Genomic DNA, 22549 nt, shown 5'->3' on the forward strand with positions numbered 1-22549 from the left:
CACTAAAGACTCTCTGACCACTCCGAGATTGAGGGCACAGTGTGGCCAGATTATTCAAACGCTACTCTAACCTGGCCTGGGCGTGTGAAACCGACACCACGATGCTTTTTCTCTATGTAATGTTCCAGTTTGTATACAAGCCTCATCATTTCTACGGCTGCTCTCAGGTCCTTGGGTCAAAAACACCGCTATGAAAAGGCAAGGCTGCAGTTTACTCACGTACTGTACCCTTCTAAGGTACAGTGGACAGGCATAGGGATGCCTACTGACAGAATTACACTGGCATCAGCAGATAACTGCTGAAAAAATCAATACTGGACAGATGACTAGACTTAATATTTACAACTGGTGTTTGTTTCAGTGTGTTTAGGTGATGATGGACACATTTCTATATCTTACAGACTATTTACTAGCTCCATTATGTTCATCCCTTTAGAGCTGTGGTCACTCCAGCTCGTTCACTGCAAACAATGTTTATCTTAGCAAGAGAAATCATTTTAAATTTCGCCCTGTGACCACTGATGAAGGACTAGAGGATGACCAACACAAACTGTGCAGCAGCAGATGAGCTGTCGCCTCTGACTTTACATCTACAAGGTGGACCGACAAGGTAGGAGCGGACAGTGAGTGTTTAAAAATTATAACATGGTGACGTTATGACCACCTCCTTGTTTCTACGCTCACTGTCCAGTGTATCAGCTCCACTTACTGTATAGCTGCACTCTAGTTCTACAGTTACAGACTGTAGTCCATCTGTTTCTCTGATACTCTGTTACCCTGTTCTTCAGTGGTCGGGACCCCATGGACCCTCACAGAGCAGGTACTGTTTGGGTGGTGGGTCATTCTCAGCACTTTGGTGGTGGTGTGTTAGTGTGTGTTGCGCTGGTCTGAGTGGATCAGACACAGCAGTTCTGCTGGAGTTTTAGCAGTTTAGCTGTTAGATATTCTCATCTGGTAGATATTTAAGCCAAAAACAAAAGGAGCTGAGGTCAGTCTGGAGTTTCCGAGAGTGTGTAACAGAGAAGGGGGTGTTCAAATGATGCAATGCTGACTTCACGGTCAGAGACAACGCACCACGTTTGGAAATGACAAATATTAAGACCAAGCTTCAGGTTGCTCTGACGCTGCTCTGCCCCACCCTGAGGACAACAAGTCATTTCCTGTTCTTCTTGCTAGCAGGAAAACGAGAGCTAGAACAACACAGCAGGAACTTCTCCACGGCTCACCTTAACCACATCCTACAATAGATCAACAGCAGGCCTGACACCATTTACAGGCAGTTTTTCAAGGTTTTTTTTCTAGTTAAAAACATCACAGAAGAACCACCAACAGAAGTTAGTGAATCTGATGTGTGCAACAGTTTTATGATGAACCTCTACTGAATGTATGTAAAACAGTCATTGGAATAAAACCTTGAATCTCCAAAAGAGCTGTAAAGCAGAAGTCTGTGACAAGACTTTACTCGAAGTCATTTTAGACCCTTTCTATTGATCCATGAGTCACCCAATTTAAACACAGTGTAATACAAAGGTGTCCAGTCTTATCCGCAGAGGGCCGGCGCGGCTGCAGGTTTTCCCTCCAACAAAGCCGGAGGCCACCTGATGAAATGTTTGAAGACTAAGGCTACGTTCACATTAAAGCCTCATTGCTCAAATCCGATTTTTTGCTCAGATCCGATCTCTCTGACACGCTGGTTCGCACTGGTTTAGGTCAGTGACTCAATGTGATGAACCGGCCTGAAATGACCCTCATGAGCTCCTCCTACTCAGTGACGTCACGTGACTGAACCACTGCATCATCAGCACAAACTAGAACGAGCTTCGCTGAGACGATCATTAACTCTGATCAGCTCTCGGCTTCATTATTAGAGCCAGATGGAGGAGAAAAAGGTGAGATGAGCTGCTTTTCCACCGTTTGCAGGCTTTATCTTCTGTTTGGCGCTGCCGCCATGGTAACGCTGAATGATGCCGCACGCTCAGTGAGAAAAAACGTAGCCAATCTAGGACCCCATATGAAAGCGGCTCAGGTCAGATTTCAAAAAGATCAAATTTGCGTCCACACAGCCCTGAAAACATCGGATCTGAGTCACATTAGGGCAAAAAATCGGATTTGTGCCACTTAAACCTGGTAATGTGAACGCAGCCAAAGACCAACTGATTAAACAAGCAGAATCAGGTGTGCTTCAGCTTGGTTGGAGTGAAAACCCGTAGCCACACCAGCCTTTTGCGGATAAGATTGGACACCCCTGGTGTAAAGTGTATCTGCCATTTTCAAATGACAAAAAAATGGAGGTTTATTTTAACAGTGACAACCAACAGAAACACCTCGCCACAACCAATCAGCAGCAAGTAGAACCAGATCTTGGGTTCCTGACTGGGTTTCAGCTTCACAAGACCTAACAAACACAGCCATGGTGGGTATTATTAATCCTCATGCATGTGCACATGAAAGCATGATGTTTATGATAAGGTAGAAAGTAAAGCATTTATAATGGTAAAAAGCACCATCACCATATTATTATTTGACTAATAATTGCTTTATATTCCTGATATGACTTGTTTCCTCTCCTGCTAAGCGATATTTTTACCTGATTAACACCACAAAGGACCAAAGCGGTCCACCTCCAACAGAAGGCTCTCCCTAACAGGTCAGAAACGCACCCCATTGGTCCAGCTGGTTATGATCCAAAATCCCGACCTTAACCTGACCCGGGCGATCCACCGTCATCAGACAAGAAATCCAGGGTTAGACTGAACTAAGCTGGAAGTTAGCTGGCTAAGCAAGAGTGAGGCTGCTTGGGGTGGGCCTCATAAAATATTATCAATAACATGGATAATATTTTGTTGCTGCCTTAATTATCAAGTCAAATTTATTCGTAGCGCTTTTTACAACTGATGTTGTCACAAAGCAGCTTCACAGAATTCCAGTAAAGACAAAGTTTTAACAAGAATGTAAAACCCCCAGGTGAGCAAGCCAGGGGTGATGGTGGCAAGGAGAACCTCCCTCAGAGCTGAGGAAGAAACCTTAGGAGGAACCAAGGCTCACAAGGGGGGACCCGTCCTCCTCTGGTCAGACTACCTACAAAGTTATTATACTACTAATATTAATAGCAGTAGTATTATCAGCAAAGTTATAGGCAGAAAGAAGCTGAATCATGGGATGAATAAAGGTGGTTTCTGATTGAAAGTGCCCATTACAGAAAATCTCATTTTCCTCCCTGTTTTAATTAAAAGAGTTTGATGTAATATGCAAACATTGTCAAAGTTTCAAAAGGTCCCATTCACTGCCCAGTCCATACAGCCCAAACTGCGCTGCAAAAATGGCCTGTTTTTAATTCACTGTTTAATGAAGTCATTAAAACCACTGCATTTACATATAGGCACCTATTCAGCCTACTACAGTTTAGCTCTGCCCACCACACTGACCATACAAGGAGTGTTTCAGACTGGACAGCCTTGTGAACAAGCCACAATTTAAGGCAGCCAATCGGAAAACAGGTCATTTGCATACAGTCAGTCTTAATGCAACAGTAACAGAAACATGTAAACATGAATTCTGCCTGTTTTGATACACAAAACCAAACAAATGTCATAAGTGGCCCAGGATATGGGCCCTTTAACCCTTGTGTGGTGTTGATGTGTGTGTTACTCAGGGGTCTGGTGGACCCACCGCATTCTTGTTGTTTTAAATCAATGCAGCCTTAACAATTCATGTAAAAATACCAGATGTTTAAAATATCAGAAGTGTCCAGTGTAGGGTTCTCTTTTAGCAGCTGTAGCCAGTCAGCAGACTGTCCATGTTGTCCATCCTCACACACACACACACACACACACACACACACACACACACACACACACACACACACAAACAGCAGGCCATATAGGAGGAGAACAGAGTGAAGGACACAGCACCTCCACACTTTCCCTCCCCGGGTTATTTTATATGTTCACAGAAAATGAGCAAAGCCCAAGAATCTGAGGTAGAAATAATTATAAAATCGCATCATTTTTATTTTATTAAACATTTAAAATGGGTCCCACAGACCCCAACACCACACAAGGGGTTGAGAGATTTACAGTACATCCAATGGGGCAACTACTTGCTACAAAAACAAGGTTCCTGTAAATCAAAGAACTCTGCCTTTTAAACTCAGTCAAGTGAGCTCCTTTTATAGAAAGGGCAAGGAAAGACTGAAATCAGCGGTGAGTACAAACATAGTAACCAAAACTCTGACATCTATAACCTGGCATTAGTCGTGAGAAACTAGTGTCTCCCTCGAGGATAACATAATAAAGAGAGAGACAGAGAGACAGAGAGACAGAGAGAAAGAGAAAGAGAGAGAGAGCAACAATTATGTCAAGGTTGATATATAAACAGTAGGAGGCCTGTTTTAGCCTATAGAGCCGGAATGGGTCTTACACAAAATATGCAAACTGTGCAGACTGCCTGAGAGAGGTGTGTGCTGGATTCACTCAGCTGGCCTACAGGCGCACACACACACACACACACACACATACATACACACACACACACAGGATGAATGTCTGCCTGCTTGTCTGTTTTTAGATCTAAATCTTGCTTTTCTCTAACTTTATCCAGATGCCATGCTTGGCTGGACATGAATCATGTGACTAATGCAAAGTCTTACTCCACACTCCCTCTCCCTTTCTATACTCTTCTCTCTCTCTCTCACTCACACACACACACACACACACACACACACACACAACCTACTCACTATCTTACTTTTACTACAGAAAAACAAACTTGAGTACCAGCGGTGCGGATGCTACAGCAACAGCTGAGCATTTCTCAGAACTGCATTCGCTTGCGGTTTCATTCAGACACCAAACACCCTCGCTCTCCAGAGAGTCAACAATGAACCATCTATATCTCAAAGTCCAGTACTGGTCAGCTATAAGCACATCTATTCAGTCAGAAACTTAGTTGCTAAAACGGCCTGTTATGTTTTTGCGATGTTACAAAAAACTATGGATATCCGCCTGTCCTGATAGCAAGAGGGCAGTGTGACCACTATAGGCCCACTGATGGCAAAGCTGGCGGTCCCCTTGCGTTTCGCTCAGTGTTTTCTGGGCGGCCCACTGGTGTTCAAGCAGAGTAATAGACAACATTCCACTTAGCGTCACTCATTTTCCACTCACAGTCCAATGTACTCCTTTTCCTTACAGGACAGTAATCTGGGTGGTCTGTAGGTGGACCAGCAGCGGCAAATAGCCAGCGGGGTGCTGACCTTATCAATTATATATGCTCGCTGTCTGGGTACAGTAGCTTTGCCTTGTCCATTCATATTCAAAACATAACGTTCACCTCTCATCCCACATCCTCCGCATATAGAAGCTTAGCCTGTTATGTTTTCTCTGTTTTTGTGATGTCACAAAAAAATCAACCGCCTACAGCAGCTTCGCTCTGAGAATTCACATCGAAACTGTAATTTTTGCCTTTTAACAGTGTCAGCCAATCAGAACAGAGGCCATTTACATACAGTATATCAAAAACAGCCTGTTTAACTCTAAGGGTGGAAAATGGTCACGTAAAAAAGAACTGTGAGTGTTTAAAACCACAAAAACAACATAAAGACAGGCCTTTGAAATAAGAAAAAATGTAGAATATGGGCCCTTTAAATAAACGAGAAGAAAAAAGAGGAGTGCATGTGATGTTCATCACGCCCTGAAGCTCCGTTCACAGCTTTACGCTTCCAGAAGTTCAGAGCACCACATACACGGAATCAGGAAGAACAACTGTTCTTTTTTATTATTTGTTTCATGTTAATATTATTTGTATCTGAAAAAATGACTGAATTTATCAATTTGTCCTTTTATGATTTAGATTTCAGGCTAACTTTAATGTTGGTCAACGCCAAAAATCCCAGTCATTACGACCAATTAGCAGCAAATTTCCAGCCACAAGCTGAATCAGGCATGGCGTTTCTAATGTTATGCAACACGTGGATTTGCTTCTAGAATCATCAGCTAAGTTATAGCATGTAAGTCAGCATGTAGAGACAACATATCAGTATCTATGGGAGTGTTTACACTTTACATTTACATGCATTTTGGTGAAGGAAACATGTCTGGATTTCACTTTAACGTAACATAAGCGTAAACAAGATGTGTTTCTGTTTTCCGTATACAAATACAGTCCTGTGCGAATGTTTTAGGCATCTAAGCAAATTTTTAACCAGTTGACCTCAGCAGTGAGTTTATCACAATATACATTAGAATAAAGTCGTATTCATAATTCAAATAAACAGAAAAACAATAAAAACTAACAAGAATTTCTTGGGTCCATATTTTTCCTTGACACCTTCACAGCCGCCACAGAGACTCGTTAATATCATCAATTACATCATGAGCTCAATTTACTGAGCACTGATTGGTCAAACCAGGAGCTGCTTTTTAACTACATATAATACTGGGCTTCCTCGAGGAGTCATTAATTAATTAATTAATCATTCATTAATATTCTATACATTCGGTTTATTCAAATATTAACACTTCTCTCAGCAAATGAACACGAACTACACAAATAAATCAGTTTTGAAGGTGTGTCTTGGGTGCCTAAGACTGAAATATGTCTGCCGAGCATGGCGCTCATTGTCATACAAGGTGTAAAATATGATATCAACAGAAAATGCTGGATTAGATATCAGAGGCACAAAAAGAATGACTTCACTCCAGTTGTGTAACAAATCTAGCCTGAATCAGCGCATTGGTCATCTTAACCTCTTCAACTCCTTGAGACCACCGGTGGCTCCAAAACGCTCTTCATCACGTTCTTCCTAATGTTCATATCCCATCAGCTCCATTCAGAAGCTGGGCGTCGTGTGAGGCTGTAGCTCTTCTCTCCAGTCTAATAGACGGTGATGTCATTTTAAACCCTTATAATAAAAGAAGCTTTTAACTTTGTTTTTCTACTGAAATTTGACCCGTTTTTCCCCAAATTTGGGCTCTAAACTATAAACAGACGGCGTCTCTTCAGTTATCTGCTCTGGAAACATCACTTTAATAAAATAACACAAAGACCGTCTGAGATTTTTGGCTTTTAGCAGTAAATTATAAGCACAGAGCAATATCTGTGATCATAAACACATGTTCTGTTCATTTGAGGGGAGATTTTACAAACAAATAAATGAATAAAATTAAAATGTGCATTGATTTCATGCAGTTACTGAGTAATTTGCCTTATGATTTGGTCATGTAAATTCAGAGGTTAAGCAAAAAAAAACTAATTTTCAAGTCAAGAGGAAATCCTCAGATCGGTATTGGTACAAGACAAATTGGAATTGTTCCATCTCAAGGAGCAAAATCATGAGACAGCGAATGATATCATTTCGGATTTAAGACTCTAGAGGCTTACGGCCTCCGAGACACGTGTAGCCGGAGTCCACATGTTTGTGATTTGCTCACGTGACATCACAGGGCAGCAAAACATGCTTAGACACGCGTGTTAACTGTGCAAGATTGGCCAATCAAGATCTACACTCTTTGTCCAGTTTATCAGCTCCTAGGTGCAATTTGTAGTTCTACAATTACTTCACATACTCTGTTAGCCTTCTTTACCCTGCTCTTCAATGCACCCCCACAGGACCACCACAGAGGAGGTATTATTTGGTTGGGGGATCATTCTCAGCACTGCAGAGACACTAATGTTAGGGGTCAGCGATACGGCGAAAGGATGACATCATGATACTTAGACACATAGTACATGATAAGTATTACAATATTTTTTTCTGATATTTGATAAGCTGAAACCAGAAAAAAAAGCAGAACCAGCAGAAAAACTATAACTACAGTGATTTTGTTTGATGTTTTACACTCTCTGTTCCATTAAACAGGGCTAATTATCCTCTCCTTAAGATGAAACATTCAGTTGGTCAGTTTTCTTTAAGTACTGACGATATTCATGACCTGTTCCCAAAGGCACGATGTGCTTACGTTCGTCACACTGCCCGCACGCGACTGACGTGGGGGTGGTGTGTTAGTGTGGGTTGCGCTGGTGGATCAGACACAGCAGTGCTGCTGGAGTTTTTGTGTCCACTCACTGTCCACTCTATTAGACACGCCTACTTTGTTGCACCACCTTGTAGATGTAAGGTCAGAGACAACAGCTCGTTTGTTTCTGCACAGTTTCCGGTGGTCATCCTCTAGCTCATCATCAGCTCAGTGGTCACAGGACACTGGTCACAGGATGATGCCCATAGGACGCTGCTCACAGGACACTGTTGGTTGGTGGACTATTCTCAGTCCAGCAGTGACACTGAGGTGTTTCAAACTCTAGCAGTGCTGCTGTGTCTGATCCACTCAGCCCAGCGCAACACACACTAAAACACCACCACCATGTCAGTGTTACAGCAGTGCTGAGAATGATCCACCACCCAAATAGGACCTGAGGGTCCATGGGGGTCCTGACCACTGAAGAACAGGGTAAAAGGGGGTAACAAGGTATCAGAGAAACAGACGGACTACAGTCTGTAACTGTGGAACTACAAAGTGATCCTATGTGGTCAGTGGAGCTGATAAAATGGACAATGAGTGTAGATACAAGGAAGTGTACTTAATGAAGTGGCCGGTTGGTGTATATTAAATCCCTTACGTCCCTTTATACATATGCATACTTCAAACTGTGTGTGTGCGTGTGTGTGTGTGTGTGTGTGTGTCATGTGACATCAGCATGACCTGCACCATTGCTGACTAGCTCTACTGACATTTCCTAAACTGCCACCACAGACAAACAACCCAAGTAACACTTTATAACACCTCAAACAAGGCAGTGCACCACAAACACAGCACCAACACCAGCGAGAGTAAGAGCAGAGAGTTACCAGAATGTCCATCATGGCTCGGCGGAGGGCAGCCAACTAGTCTTACAATCCTCAACGATGTTAAAAGCCTGGACACATGCATGTCATCCCCCCGCAGGCCGCGGACCTCTCCTTCACAAACACACACACACACACATAGACACACACCAGGAAAAGCATAAGTACACATACACAAACAAAGAGGAAGAAAAAGACAAAGAAACGCCAGTATTTTATATGAGTTACTTCAAAAGCAGTGATTTCACAGCTCATGTTCATTATAGTTTATACGTTAAATCTTGCTGTAAGAATGGCCTGTTTCCATTTACAGTACAGTGCAACAGTCAGAGACCACCCTTCATATGGCATTCCTGGTCAAAACAGTCATTTTCAAGAGATATTTCAATATCAAGAGATATTTCTGACGATATTTGACATTAAAAAAAGTACAGTACTGTGCAAAAGTCTTAGGCACCCAAGACACATTTTCAAAATCTATTGTGTAGTTTGTGCTTATTTGCTGAGAAAAGTGTTAATACTTGAATAAACAAAATTCATAGAATATTAATTAATAAAAAATATATATATATATGTTTGATTAAAGAAACAGACTAACATCCACAATATTATTAATTAATAATAACATACATATATATATATATATATATATATATATATATATAAAATAGTGATTTTCTGGATGTTTGTGTGTTTGTTTACCCATTTCCAAGCGTCTCCTCGAGGAAGCCCAGTATTAAATGTAGTTAAAAAGCAGCTCCTGGTTTGACCAATCAGTGCTCAGTAAATTGAGCTCATGATGTAATTGATGATATTAACGAGTCTCTGTGGCGGCTGTGAAGGTGTCCAAGAAAAATATGGACCCGAGAAATTCTTGTTACTGTTTATTGTTTTTATGTTAATTTGAATTATGAATACGACTTTATTCTAATGTATATTGTGCTAAACTCACTGCTGAGACGCATTAAAAATTTGCTCAGATGCCTAAAACTTTCGCACAGGACTTTACTTACAACCGGAAAGAAAATAAGCATTCAGAAAATGATTAAAAGATACAGAGACTCCCAACAACCGTGCAAGACCTGATAGACCTCCAGAACTATCAGATAATCAGCGCTCAAAGCCTTCGTCTCTGAGAGAGAGGAGCAAATCAAGCTGCCTCAGATCTGAAAAACATCCACAGGTGTTTCTGTCCATCCTGCCACTGTGAGAAGACGACGCGGCGCTACGAGTCTGGGAGGATGTGTAGCTGTTCAGGAAGAACCTCACTGAGAATAATAGATTAAAAAGAAGAAGAACACCAAAACCCGATATCGGAGATGTGGAGTAAGGGCTTATGAACAACATGAGTGTAGAAGCAAGAAATGCAACCAACGACTAAGACTGAACTTTAGAAGTGTGGAAAACAACCCTGCAGATGTTGAAAACCTCAAAGCAAGTCTCCTGAAAAGACCGGAGGCAGTAATAAAGGAAAACGGTGGAAATGATCAATACTCAGAAAGTTGATATTTATTATTGAGGCTTCTGTGTGATTTTCTGCAAAAACATGTTTTGCTGCTTTTTTTTTCCTGATGCTGAGAAATGAATAATTAGTGCCTCGTGGTTGTTTTGACTGGAAATAAAATAAACGGAGGGTCTCAGACTTTCGTGCAGTACTATAACTACTAGAGTGTCACTGAGGCTCATTTTCTTAAAAGCCAAATAATAAAAACAGGCTTCACTGATTAAGAATGAACTATGCATAACCTTTCAAAGACTCCAAAATACAGGGTGAGTCATCCGATTTCAAAGCACCATATTTTAACAACCGTGAGGCGGCGAGGAACCAATCACAATCCAATTGTAAGAGGGGGTCATAGAGTTTCTGACTGGCTCCCTTCAGTCTGGGAGGACATGAGACCCCTGAGCAGAGCGTTCTGCGTTCTCCACGTCAATAAGAGTGAATCTGTCAGAACTGTGCAGCTCAGAGCGTTCGGCGCTGGTTCCACAGCACTGGATGACCTCCGAAATCCCACTGAAAGAGCCGTGAGTGCAGCGACACTCGACACGCTCAATCCAGTCTGGGATGAGTTTGACTGTGGCGTTGATGTCCGTACAGCTGGAGGAGGTTCAGACTGAGATCTTGTACAATTACATAATAAACTTTATGCTCATTTAAACCGTTTACAGTTCACTGCACTGATCTGTAATGATTTACAGGTGAAATAAATCATTTAGAAATCAGATCAATCTTTGAAATTCAGTTTGAATCACCCTGGAAAAGACATAAATTCTCAAACTTTTAAAAAGACTTCAGTATAAATCTAAAAACAGTCCACCAAGCAGTTTCTTAATGTAGGAGGAGTATGAGGAAATAAAATATGCATTAATATGCAATACAACAGCTAATCACTGCTGATTTATGGACTTTTTTAATGGAATTTAGCCTCTTTAACTCCTCGAGGCCACCGGTGGCTCCAAAACGCACTCGGTCATGTTCTTCATAACATTCCTATTCCATAAGCTCCATTCAGAAGCTGGGCGTCGTGTGAGGCTGTAGCTCTTCTCTCCAGTCTAATAGACAGTGATGTCATTTTAAACCCTTATAATAAAAGAAGCTGAACTTTGTTTTTCTACTGAAAGTCGACCCGTTTTCCCCAAATCTGGGCTCTAAACTATAAACAGACGGCGTCTCTTCAGTGATCTGCTCTGGAAACATCACTTTTAGAAAACAACACAAAGAGCGTCGGAGATTTTTGGCTTTCCCAGTAAACTGTAAGCATGTAGCAATATCTGTGATCATAAAACACATGTTCTGTTCATTTGAGGGGAGATTTTACAAATAAATAAATAAGTAAATAAATATTTCATGTAGTTACTGAATCATTTGCCTCATGATTTGGTCACGTAAAAGACGGACAAACCGAAATATACCCTGGAGAACAAGAGGCTACTCAAGTAATTGCAATGATTCTAATATAAACATACAGTTCACTGTAAACATCACATTTGAGTCAGAAACACATCTTTACATTCCAGTCACATTTTCCATGCCATTAAAGACGTATAGGTGCGGAGAGGAGGGGGGACTTTGGTACTGAAAGAGCAATCAGAGACCAAAAATAGGTTTCAATCGTCTAATGAGCAGTCACTGACCAACGTTTGTCAGATGTTGCTCGGAAAGCAGCTTTCTGAAAGCTCTGCCCACGCGCCGTCTGCCGTGCCTTTTATAAAAATACTACCAAAATAACAGAGAACATATAGCTGGACTACACCCACATGCCATTCGGGGGCCCCAGATTAATTTAATAACACAGATATTTTAGCGATCGGGTGATAAACATCCCTAACACGCAACATGAGAAGGTACCTATGAAGGTAAATATGAGAAATACTGTATTGCAGATATGAAATGATGGTGCACGTGTAAAAACTTGCTTCTTGTACTGTATAACAACTTGCTTAGTCAGCTCTTATACTGCACACATGCAGCGTTAAGCGGACAAATACACTGTATTTGTAACTCTGTGCTACAGACAGCTGTAAAAAACAGCTGGAACTGGGGTTCTTTTGCTTGAAAGTTATTTATAACTGGTTGCGGAGCAGTTTCAGTAGCATGCTGACTCTCCTTAGCACATGCACTGCCTGCCACGTTCTGTTACCACACAGGAAATATTGCACGTATCGCTGTAGAAATAAAACGGATCTTCCAGGTTCAATGACCACAGTGACCCTTCACTTCCGTTACACTGTCACATCCTGCATCCTAAATCTCTTACCTTTCGTTTGCATTTAGCCACATTTTAAATGCAAAGTTCTAATTAGGCTACAATCTAGGCCAATATTTAGTGAAATATCTTTTTTTTAGGGGCTAAAACATCTGATAACCTATAATATTGACTGATGTGATTTAATGTTATGTCTGTCTTTTATATCTTATATCTTCTTACCTAACTTCATTTCAGTCCAACTTTATTTACTGATACGATTGTTTAAGAAAGAAAGAAAGAGAACTGGCAAACACAATAAACACACACACACACACACACACACACACACACACACACACACACACACACACACACACATTTGTCTTGCTATACATGTGAGGACATCCATAGACGTCTATTGATTTTTGTGTTACCGTAGCCACATAATACTGCTCTTAAACCTAAACCCTAACCTTAACCTCAGTATCCAAAATTTTTCTGCTCTTTTAGTTTTCAAATAAAAAAGTTATTGTGGTGAAAAAAAAACAGCGAGCAGCAAAATGTCCTCGCTTGAGCAAAAATCTCATGTATTTCTATCATAGTGAGGACATGGGGTCCTCACAAGTATAGCACTACAAGAACACACACTCACACGGAGGGTGCTGAAGCTTATACCAGCTGTCACTGGGCAGAAGGCAGGAAGCACCCAGCCCATCAAAGGGCAGACAACACCATAAACATGCAGTCTTAAATAAAATAAATAGTGTAGTATCAGCAACAGAGTTACCCATAATTCTTTGGTTTTGGTTTAAGTTGATAGTTGTCTTGAATTTTTATTATTTTTCATCAGTTACTTCCATCCAAAATAGTCCGGTCATGTCATAGAATGTTGTAATCATGTGTAAGATTAGGCTTGAATACATTTGACATGTTTTAGTTGTTCTAATCATGATTTAAACACATTTCGTGTACAAATTTCCCGGCTCAGCTTGAACGGCTGTAATATATTTAAACTCCTGGTAACTCTAACTGGGCTTCTGAATGGCGTTAAGTAGGCTGTGAGTTTGAATCCTATGAATTTCACTATGAATTAGCACATCATTGGTGGTATTTTCAATACTTATACTGACACAGATCAATCCACACGTTGCCAACACTAAATATTATCGTTATCTGGGTCGGGCTTTAGTACAGTTAAAGAACAGGTCTAGTGTTTTTGAACCAAATGGATGGCTGTTGCTCTTATTACACAGAATTTTGGGCAGTTTGCAGTGAACAGTTTACTCTATTACGGCCAGATAATCTTCAACACACAAAATTCTGTAGGCAGAATTAAAAAAACCTCACAAACCAAACTGAACCAACAAACCAGCAACAGTGATTTGCGAAAGTGACACTTCACTAATTTGGTCTCCACATGCTTTCACACAAGAGACGCTGACACAATGCTGCCTAAAAGATCTCCAGACTGAAAATGATAATAACCGACTTATTACAGGACGTAAACCGACAGGTACGACCACGACCCGATGACATGACTTCAGTTCAGCTGGAGGACGCCACGCTGGAACAAACTCATCAAAGGACGGCCTTAAATAGCCTGTTAGATCTCAGAAAGTCGTTTCTAAGAAACAAAACACACTGAATTCAAATGTACTCACGTTGTCCCAGGTCTAGGTGAATATGTAGCTATAGTGCTAGATAGCCCCGGATGAAGAACGTGTTCTCTGAATGGATTATGATCTAAAGGCACAGCCGTGTCTGGCATGGCCAAAATCTCCTACTTCTCCTTTAGCGGGCCGAAGAAGAGAGGAGGAAGGGGAGCTCGGCACGAAAAGAGGAAACGGGCAACAGACGAGAGAAGAAGGGAGAAGAAGGGGAAGTTGCTGAAGATGTTCTGTGGAAAAACCGAGACAGCAAAGGCCAAAGCATGGCCACATGTGGATCTATGAAGACAAAGGGAATCTTCGGTAACTGGCCTTAAAATGAACCCACTAAACTGCATTCTTCAGTCACCACATTGTATTCACCGTTATTAGAAGAGACGCAGCTTTCGATAAAGCAGTGGCGCTTTATGGTCCAGCTGTTGAAGGCCACAGCCACGCCATGCATGAGCAGAGTCTTCACTGACGGCTCGCTCGCTACTCAGCTCATGACTCCCTCGCTCAGCCCTCAACTCTCGACTGCCTCTCAGTTCTTCCTAATGTACATATAGACCCTCCCAGTGAAAACTAACCCTGATTTCACAATAAGAGTCCTTATCAGAGCAACCAACCATATATAACACAGCACTGTTGGTAACACTTTCTATGAATGTCACATTGGTTTGCATCTATAAACACTTTCATAACACGTTATAATCCATTCATAACAATCATAAACATGGCTATAAATATTTATAAAAATGCATTACATGTTATAGCCATGCTTATTATGCATTATGAGTTGTTAACGCATTATAGGTACTGTTCATAACAAATTATAAGAGCTCATAAGCTGTATTTGTCCGCTCTAAGTAAAGTGACGCGTACTGGACTGAAGCCTCCTCCAGGGTTAAGAGTTGAAGTATTTACTGAAGGATTTACTGAAACACTAAAACATCCACATTAAAGCTCATTACAGGCTTCAGATGTCAGAGTTTAAACTAGAGCTGCCGTCAGAGTTTTACCCAATGAGGGAAAGTCAATGTTCACCACTGTTAATGTGCACCACCGTTAGCCTGGCACTGACTTAACACTGCATATCCATTAGAACGCCAGCAGAAATCAGCACTACTGTACTGTAGTGTTACAGAGGGAAGGGTTCTAGCACTTGATGTTAGAACCAGAGAGGGAACAAATTACAATGACAGCACTCCACTATCAAGTACAACATTTTATTAACACTAGTTATAATGTAGCATGTTAACAATTCTTAATGTATAATAAACATGGCTATAAAGTGTAATTCAGTCTAATTCATTTTTATAAATATTTATAACTTATAATTTGTTATGAACAGAACTTATAATGTATTATGTGAACAATTCATAACGCATAATAAGCATGGCTATAACGTGTAATGCATCTTTAGAAATATTTATAGCCATGTTTATAATGCCTTATGAATGCATTATAACATGTTGTGAATATGTGTATAGATGCTTAAAAATATGACATTCATAGAAAGTTTTACAGCACTATTTAATGAAAAAACTAAGTACTTTTTGGTCACCAAATGACCACCTTGAGCCGTCTGCCTGTCTGACAGCACCACTTTTCTCAGGCTGGGGCTGAGTCTCAAATGGCTCCCTGCTCCCTAAATAGTGCACTATGTAGGAATGCAGCAATGCAAAATATCGCTGAAAATGGTCATTTGGGATTCATCCACATTCATACTCGACAAGCAGTGCACTATTGGACAGCAGAAGCTAGAGTGCAACTTAATGTTAGGGTTTTTTTCGACCGCGGCTCAGCCAATCAGAGTTTAGGACCGGAACTATCCGTTTTATAATATGAACTAGGGTACAGTTGCATGCAGACGTTTGGACACCCCCATCAAATGACATAAATTATTTAACAAATCCTCTACAGGGAACCGAAATATGGCATTTTCTGCACAGTTTAGTGCAGAATTTCTTTAATCGCTATTAAAATATTTCATTGCTGAGCCTAACGTATCAGAAAAAATAAAGCATAAAATGCACAGGCTATGTTTTATTTTTCCAACATGTCAAAATAAAGCAAATACGTCGTAATCATGCATTAAAATTACTTATTTTCCCTTAGAAAATCAACCACACGTCACTCGACCATGGGCGCCCAAACCTCTGCACAAGCCTCTGTGTAGTAATGACCTGTCAAAGCATTCTTACAGTTTAATGAGGTTAAATATTGATCTAAATTATGGTGGAACGGCAAACATCTGCAGCTACAGACAGATTTCAAGTGTCAGGATTTCACTACAAATGTATGGTGGCAAAAATGGGGTGAAAGGATGGAAGAGAGAGAGAGAGAGAGAGAGATGACCACAGAATGACATGTGTGACTCATGCTTCCTCTTTAAGATCTTTTTTTTTTACAGCGACACGGGACTAATCTCTCAGTGACTTGCAGTTCAACCGCCTCCTTCAGACCAAAGAATGAAGGACTACAAAAGAACTACAGCACTGCTATCATGCAATCCATACCCACAAAGCATTTACATACTGAGTAATGTGCAGTAAAGTGTAATCCAAAGGCCCACTCACGTTTCTTTCCCTCTGTTTCGCAGAAGTCGCTTCAGGTATGTTTAACATAGGATGCTAATGAAGGAGGAGGACAAGAAAAGGCAGAAAAATCTTCACAACCGCAAAGACTGACAGATGCTGTAAACAGATATTGGACTGGCATGGTTATGAACCCCTTAAACCACAGGCTTATAACTGTTATTCATCTTAAGAAAAGAGTTGGTAACTACTTTAAAACCGATGTGCAAGTAATATTAGGAGTGAGGAATCGCCCCTACCACTTAGAGCCATAGCCCTCTGTTTTGCACGTTCACGCCTAGGGGTAGGGTGTCCCGATTTTTGTTGAGATAGAGGGGTAGGGTGAAGTGTTAGGGCTACATGGCCCTCCAAACGAAGGTTTTCAGAGACTCACTCCAGACTGTTATAAGAAAAAAAGAAATACTGGCAAGATGGGAGCGCGAGCGACCAGAGAAACCCACAAATTTTCTCCGTTAAAAAATTACGATAACGGCTGTTTTGTCTAAGTTTAATGTCGTTTCAGTCTATTATGGTCGTTTTCTTCATAACAAGCTTAAAAATTACAATTGGAGCATTTTTACACAAGTAGGCAAAGGTAGTGTTAGGAGTCTTGCCCAAGGACTCTTATTGGTATAGTGTCAGGTGTTTGCCCAGGCAGGGGACTGAACCCCAGTCTACAGCGTGGAAGGCAGAGATGTTACCCACTACTCAATCCCAACCAGCAATTCTGATACCTGAAGCGCCAGAATGTAACTGATGCATCATTTAAGGTGGCACGGGAAAATTTGAACAAGACTTTAGTTTCATATCACCAAAGAATTTGTGGTGGGCGATGATAAATAACTGTCTTATACCCCAATTTAAAAGCATATGATACCTTAAATGTAACTAAAGCCCAGCAGTGAGGATCTGAACTAGTAGCTGTTAATGAAGCATTTTTATTTTTTTATTTTATTTTTAATTTGAGGGTTGTCCCATTTTGTAGGGAAGGATTTCAACCACTACCTCTTGTAACCTCCAAGGGGTTAGAATGAGACTCGAAAACAAGGGCTAGGGGTAAGAAGGAGAAATGGGATTGGACCTAAGTGTAAGGCCACATATGATTCTTAGGGTCTAGGGAACTGATATCCTCTAATAGTATATTGTAGGTATTCATAGTTAGAAGCTCCAGTCATCCATGAATAAAAGTGACTATCGAGTTAATGGTCACATGTATTCACACTTTTGGGGGAGAGCAGGGCACAAACACAGGGTAACATTAAGAAGTAACATGGATATTTAATGTAGTTAAGCAGGTTCAAGTGGAATGGGCTTTTGGCCATCATCTTGTGTTCCCATAGCAACATCATCTGCCTACGATGTGTTCATAACACGTATTTTGACGTAGGCAAATTAATTCTGTTTTTGGTACATTAACGTTAGGACCTCAAAAAGAGAACAACAGATGTTCTTGGACAAAAAAGCCTGTACCTTAATATATAGAAAATTAATATCTTTCTTTTTTCCTTAAAGCAACATGGGATTAATCTCTCAGTGACTTGCACTTTTTTATTTAATTAAAATTCAGTAAGGTCCAGTCAAAGAAAATTTCCTCAAGCAAAGGTCTGAAACATCATAATGTCTACCTTGCATCATGATTCACTGCCATATACTGTTTACTGAAGTAGCTGAGTAGGAATATCAACATCTTATACAGTCAAGAATTGAATGTCATATCAAATGAAGTACAATTCAGCCAGATTTCAACAATATTTATGGTCAGTTTTCTCTTTTTAGAGAACGCCATGTAAAAACTTCCCTCTGACTCACTTTCTTCTCTGACTGCTGTTTCTCGCCTCGTCCCTCCCCTGTATGTGCATCACTCACTCGAGTCTCACTGCTCAACATAATGCATAGAACTGACTGGCTGAGTAGCGTCACGTGTGATATTTACAACGCATGCGATTGGTTTGTGAGTTTCCGGCTGCTAAAGCTACCGTAAGTGCTAGAAAAGTTATGCCGATTAAAATAGGACCACCCCGTCGAAATTAAATTATCCATAGTTTATCGGTTATAGGTCCAGGTCCGCATAGGCTAGCATCTGGGTCTGGACTCTGTTATAGAATTACAGTTGTAGTCCTACGCCAACTACTTTTATGTGACCACACAACTACACTCCCACAGTCTCATCGAAATCTACGCCCTATTCACTGTAATCTGTGACAACTAGCACTCTCAGGTGTTGCGGGATGATCAGGCAACCCTCCACAGTTGCCGATATGGAGCTGAATCCTGCTGAACTGCCAGTAACTCTTCCCATTTTAACTTAGGTCTGTGATAAAGAGGGTATATTTAGCTTTAAGTCACAATGAAATGCATGTAAAACTGGAACATCCTGTTTGACCAGAAGTCAAATGGTTGTCAGCAAACTGTTGGGCCTTTATGGTGGTCTGCAGACCTCAGCTAAAATGACACGCTTTTTAACAAACTAATGAGAAAGGATGTGAAGAGCATTGCCCAAAAAGCTCGCGATGTTTAAACATTTAAGCAAATTTAAAAATTGAACAGACTTTATGTGGCTTAGACAATACTTCGGTTAGTGGAACTGCTGGAAGTTCATGCTTCAACTTTTATATGCTCTATAAAAAATATTACCTCATATCACTCCATTGCAGAAATTTCAACCAGGACTTTTTGCATCCTGTTTAGTCTGTGGCCTGCGTACATAAATGTAGCACAAATTCCTGACTGAAATTGTTAATCTTGCATCATCATGTTTCATGCTTATCTGATGTGCTAAGAGATACTACTGTGTCTGAAAGCTGCTCCCGTGTGCCCGAAAAAGAACTGACTCTAATTCATTGCATAACTCATGCACTGGCCCTCCCCGAAGCAAGCTAAATCAGGTAAAAGAAACATTTCCAGAACATACAAAGGTATTGTAGTAACCCACCAACACACCTGTTCATGGGAGAAAATTAACAATCTAATTTACCATTAAATCAGAAGTGCACATTCAGTCAAAAGAGCATTTGTGAGGTCAAACACTGATGTCGGACAAGAAGGCCTGGCTCACAATGAACGTTCCAATTCATTCAGGGTTGAGGTCAGGGTTCTGTGCAGGCCACTGGAGTTCCTCCACACTAAACTAGTCAAGCCATGTCTTTATGGAGCTCAGTTATCCTGGAACAGGAAAGGGGCCTTCTGTAAACTACTGCAACAAACGTAGAACCACATAATTGTCTAAAATGTCTTTGTATGCTGGAGCATTAACATCACCCTTCACTGGAACTAAGGGGCCCAAACCCTGAAAAACAGCCCCAGATTAGTATCCCTCCTCCACCAAACTTTCCTGTTGGCTCTATGTATTCCTGTAGGTAGGTTATGTTCACACTGCCACAATCTGATTTGACATATCTAGATTGGATCTAGGTTGACGTTTAACATCCTGGACTGCAAAAAAACACATGAAATCAGATTTTGGCTAATTGGATCCCAACCACATTTGGAGGTGGTTTGTACTGTGATTCCAGTCAGATTTTTACACATGCTTCTCAGTCTGGACGCTCTGGCCACTCAATTCAGTCTTTTGTGTCACTTTGACGATGTCAAATCCAGAGTGCCAAAAATTCATGCTTACTCCAGAGAATTCTGAGTTTGGAGGGCAATGTGATGCAACACCATCTCTCCTGCATCCGTGTCTGATATCCGCATCACCAGCGTGGCTATGCAGTTGCCTACACTGTAACCACAGCAACCCAAACAGATAGGCTATTGATGTTTGGACACACAAATCTGATCTGATCACTTGCAAATAACAGTGTGGACAGTGGTCTCAAATTTGCCTGCAGTCTGAGCAGAGCCATAGTGTCCTCCTGGCATCTTCCAAACCCAGGTTCATTCATCCAACGGCCAGATAGTGAAGTGTGATTCATCACTTCGGAGACGTTCATCACGTTTCCGCTGCTCCAGAGTCCAGTGGCGGCGCTACATCACTCCAGCCGACACTTGGCATTGCACAATGTGATTTTAGTCTTGTGTGCAGCTGCTCGGCCATTGAAACCCATTTCATGAAGGTCCTGACGCAGAGTTCTTATGCTGATGTTGCTTCCAGAGGCAGATTTGAACTGAGTGATGGAAAAGAGGACAGGCCGATTTTCACGCTGCATGCTTCAGCAGTTGGCAACCCTGCTTTGTGAGTTTGCGTGGTCTACCACTTTGTGGCTGAACTGGTAAAATTTCCATTTCACAATAATAGCACTTACAGTTGACCGGGGCAAACAAAATTTCGCAAACTGGCTTGCGGCAAAAGTGGCACAGTACCATGTTTAAAGTCACTGAGCTCTTCTTCGGTTTGACACATTCTACTGCTAGTGTTTGTTTGTGCTTGATTTTACACACTTGTTAGCTATAATGAGTGTGGCTGAAACACCTGAACCCAATAATTAGGGCGTCCACATACATTTGGCCATATAGTGTGACAGTTACTGACGTTTGTCATCGCTTCAGCTGTTGCAAAAGTGGCTTTTCAAAAGTGAGGTTCTTATCTGATTCACAAAAGTGCACACATGCCACAGACACCCTGACTAGACTCAAGATCCTTAAAGTGGCACTGTCAACTTCATTGACTTCACCTTGCTACTTCTTGAACATTCAAATGCTCGTTGCAATGCACTGTGTGTCCATTAACTTCCTGAAAAGTGTCCAGAGGAAGTGGAAGCAATAGATGAACCTACTTATTTTAAAGGTTGCTGCTTCACATCAAAGGAAGCTAAATAACAGAGACTGACGTCTCGGCTCTAGAACTTGTCACTAACAAGAAGAGATGAGAACACCAATGAGCTGATTTTGACATTATAATGATAACCTGACTACATTTAATATCCTCCTCTGTAGGTGGGTAGCACTGTTGCCTCACAGCGAGGGGGGCCTGGGTTCGATTCCCCGACTGGGGTCCTGTCTGTGTGGAGTTTGCATGTTCTCTCCATGTCTGTGTGGGTTTCCGCCCACAGTCCAAAGACATGCAGTCAGGCCAATTGGACATGCTACATTGCCCCTAGGTGTGAGTGTCTGTCTGTCTGCCCTGCAATGGACTGGTGACCTATCCAGGGTGTATCCTGCCTTCTGTCCCATGACAGTTGGGATAGGCTCCAGCACTCCCCTGCAACCCTGAGGGAGAAGCAGCTTAGAAAATGTGTGTGTGTATAAATGAAGCAGCACTTTTCTCAAAAAAAAAAAACTAAACATTTTGTCATGTTTGCATGAGCCCCAGTACATAGTTGATGGAAGTTATGGAATAAGAACCTACAAAGTATAAAGAGTGCCACCTCTGAATGGATTTCAATGGAGAAGCTGCTTTTTTGGCTCCATTTATAGTGACACATGATCTGACATGAGGCCAGTGGGCAACAATTTAATCATTAAACCTGTGCATCTGATTCACGTTCCATACTGGCAATGAAAGCAGCAGATGTAAGCACCTGTGTAAGCATGTGAGCACTATCTCTAGATAAAATAGTACAGAAGCTCCAAAACAAATCAAGCAGAGTTCTAACAAAGTAGGGAAAAGTTTGTTCTGGAACAAAGACAAATTCTTTGTGATACGTTGTTCACATCTGGGATATTTTCCTACCTCTGCCAAAAGACTAAGGCATAATCCCTATGTGTGGCCAAGTGTGAGAAACAAAGAGTGAAGTTAGCTAATCTGAATAACACTATTTTGACTAATCAATTATCTATTGTTTTCAGTGCTGGCCAGCTATAAAGAAGTGCTCCTGTCTTATGGTTTAGATTAAGAGACCCTTATTAGTCCCACAG

General features: G+C 41.2%; 1 protein-coding gene across 3 annotated transcripts in view; it reads right to left on the reverse strand.

The window, feature by feature from the left end:
• rgs19 (regulator of G protein signaling 19) overlaps positions 1-22549 on the reverse strand; it is an 85032-nt gene that overhangs the window by 53742 nt on the left and 8741 nt on the right. Inside the window, exon 2 of one of the 3 annotated variants that reach the window (XM_017710880.2) lies at positions 8843-8953. The exons of the other annotated variants lie outside the window; for them this stretch is intronic. Within the exon in view, the coding sequence (XP_017566369.1) occupies positions 8843-8857 (15 nt within the window). The 5' untranslated portion in view covers positions 8858-8953. The remainder of the gene's footprint in view (positions 1-8842; positions 8954-22549) is intronic. 3 annotated transcript variants of the gene reach the window in all.

This window comes from Pygocentrus nattereri, chromosome 9 (genome assembly GCF_015220715.1).
Source record: "Pygocentrus nattereri isolate fPygNat1 chromosome 9, fPygNat1.pri, whole genome shotgun sequence".
Lineage (NCBI taxonomy): Eukaryota > Metazoa > Chordata > Actinopteri > Characiformes > Serrasalmidae > Pygocentrus > Pygocentrus nattereri.